The sequence below is a fragment of the Cavia porcellus genome, unplaced genomic scaffold (assembly GCF_034190915.1).
Source record: "Cavia porcellus strain 051 isolate PalLab524CR breed Dunkin Hartley unplaced genomic scaffold, mCavPor4.1 scaffold_26, whole genome shotgun sequence".
Lineage (NCBI taxonomy): Eukaryota > Metazoa > Chordata > Mammalia > Rodentia > Caviidae > Cavia > Cavia porcellus.
The window spans coordinates 24,240,436-24,241,981 of record NW_026947509.1 but is presented as its reverse complement, the minus strand read 5'-3'; the positions used below and the strand labels follow the sequence as shown (position 1 = coordinate 24,241,981).

Here is a 1,546-nt window from a genome sequence, read left to right as displayed (position 1 = left end):
AGTCCAGCTAGGAAAACACTGAGGTGCGCCCCATCCCCCTTCCTCACTGAGTCTGGCAACCCATGGCATCTTTTCCAAAGGCAATATCACTAAACAGGGAAACATTCTGAATGGATTCAGGAATCACAGCAATCACAATCAACACTAAAGACACAAAATAAACTGAACTTCCCAGAGTGGTTCAGACAGTGGCGAAGACAATGGGAGGTGCACATTGATAGCCAAAGAGATTGATGGCCATGTGTATTTCACTGCAATACTCTTTTTAAAATATAAGTACTCAGTAATGGTTCGTTAAACCTTCTGCAATTGTTTTCAGTAAATCACAAAGAGCCAAAATAGCTAAATAAAATACTAACAGAAATTAAGTGACACGGAATTTCTGAATAAGACAGTCTGCATGGGAAAATAACTTTATGAAAATGCCAACTGTTTTGAATTGAAGGCTAACTGGAATCTGGAAAAAAAAAAAGACATAGATGAAGACACACACTGACTTTCAGAGTCATGAACCAAAAATCCACTGAGTTCAGCGCTCTGCCCACCAGGGGGCGCATCTTTCTAACTCATGCACAGCCCCTGTCTACTTGTAAGCTCACAGTCACCCTCTCATTGTAGGAGTAAACTGTTGTTACAGGAAGAGGACCAGGTGCAGGGGCTCCAGAGACTGAAAATGACCTGTTTCCCGGGAATTATGACTGTGTTATTCTTAACATTTGGTAAGTAAAATGACCGTAAATCTTAAACTGTTTTGAAATAGGATGTTGAGCAAATTTTTAATCAGTTTTCTGTGAGAAAACCGCACTTTAGGAACAAGGTAAGATGCCACAAATTATATATATTTTTTCTTTCTTTCTTTTTAGGAGGAAGCAAGGAACAATCAGTGACCCAGACCCAAGGCCAAGTGACACTGTCCGAAAAAACTGCCCTGACTGTGAACTGTTCCTATGAAACCACAGGATATCCGGGCCTATTCTGGTATGTCCAGTATCCCGGAGAAGGTCCACAGCTCCTCCTGAAAGCCACAAAGGACAAAGAAAAGGGAAGCAACAAAGGCTTTGAAGCCATGTATGATAAAGGAACCAGCTCCTTTCACTTGAAGAAAGCCTCAGTGCAGGCCTCAGACTCGGCTGTGTACTACTGTGCTCTGAGTGACACAGTGGCAGGAACCACAAGGGGAGCTGAGCACAAACTCTGAGCCCTGAGGTGGGGCCTGGATGTTGGTGTCTGCCTTTGGTTTTATGGTTTAGGGGCCGGGAACTTGTCTAACATGGTTGTTGCCTCTCAACCACTGCTGGTGCTGTTATAAAGTAAAATCACTCGAACCAAATAAAATTGCAGAAGAATAAGTCGTAAACATGCCTCCCACAAGACAATTTCACGGTGAGAGTGAAACACGCTGTCACAGTGGATTCTCAGTCAGGTAGATGATTCATGATTCTAAAAGCAGAAAACCTTAGGATGAAGGCAATGGTTTATGCTTACATATAATTTTATCTTCATGCCATTGTCCCTAGATACCCAAACTAATAACGTATTTAGTCAC

General features: G+C 42.3%; 1 gene segment (V, D, J or C); it reads left to right on the top strand.

Moving 5' to 3' along the window:
* Window positions 1-612: 612 nt before the first annotated feature.
* LOC111758150 (T cell receptor alpha variable 9-2-like) lies at window positions 613-1,198 on the top strand. The segment is given in 2 exon segments: window positions 613-719; window positions 864-1,198. Coding segments are annotated over 2 exon segments (381 nt in total).
* The last annotated feature ends 348 nt before the right edge of the window (window positions 1,199-1,546 follow it).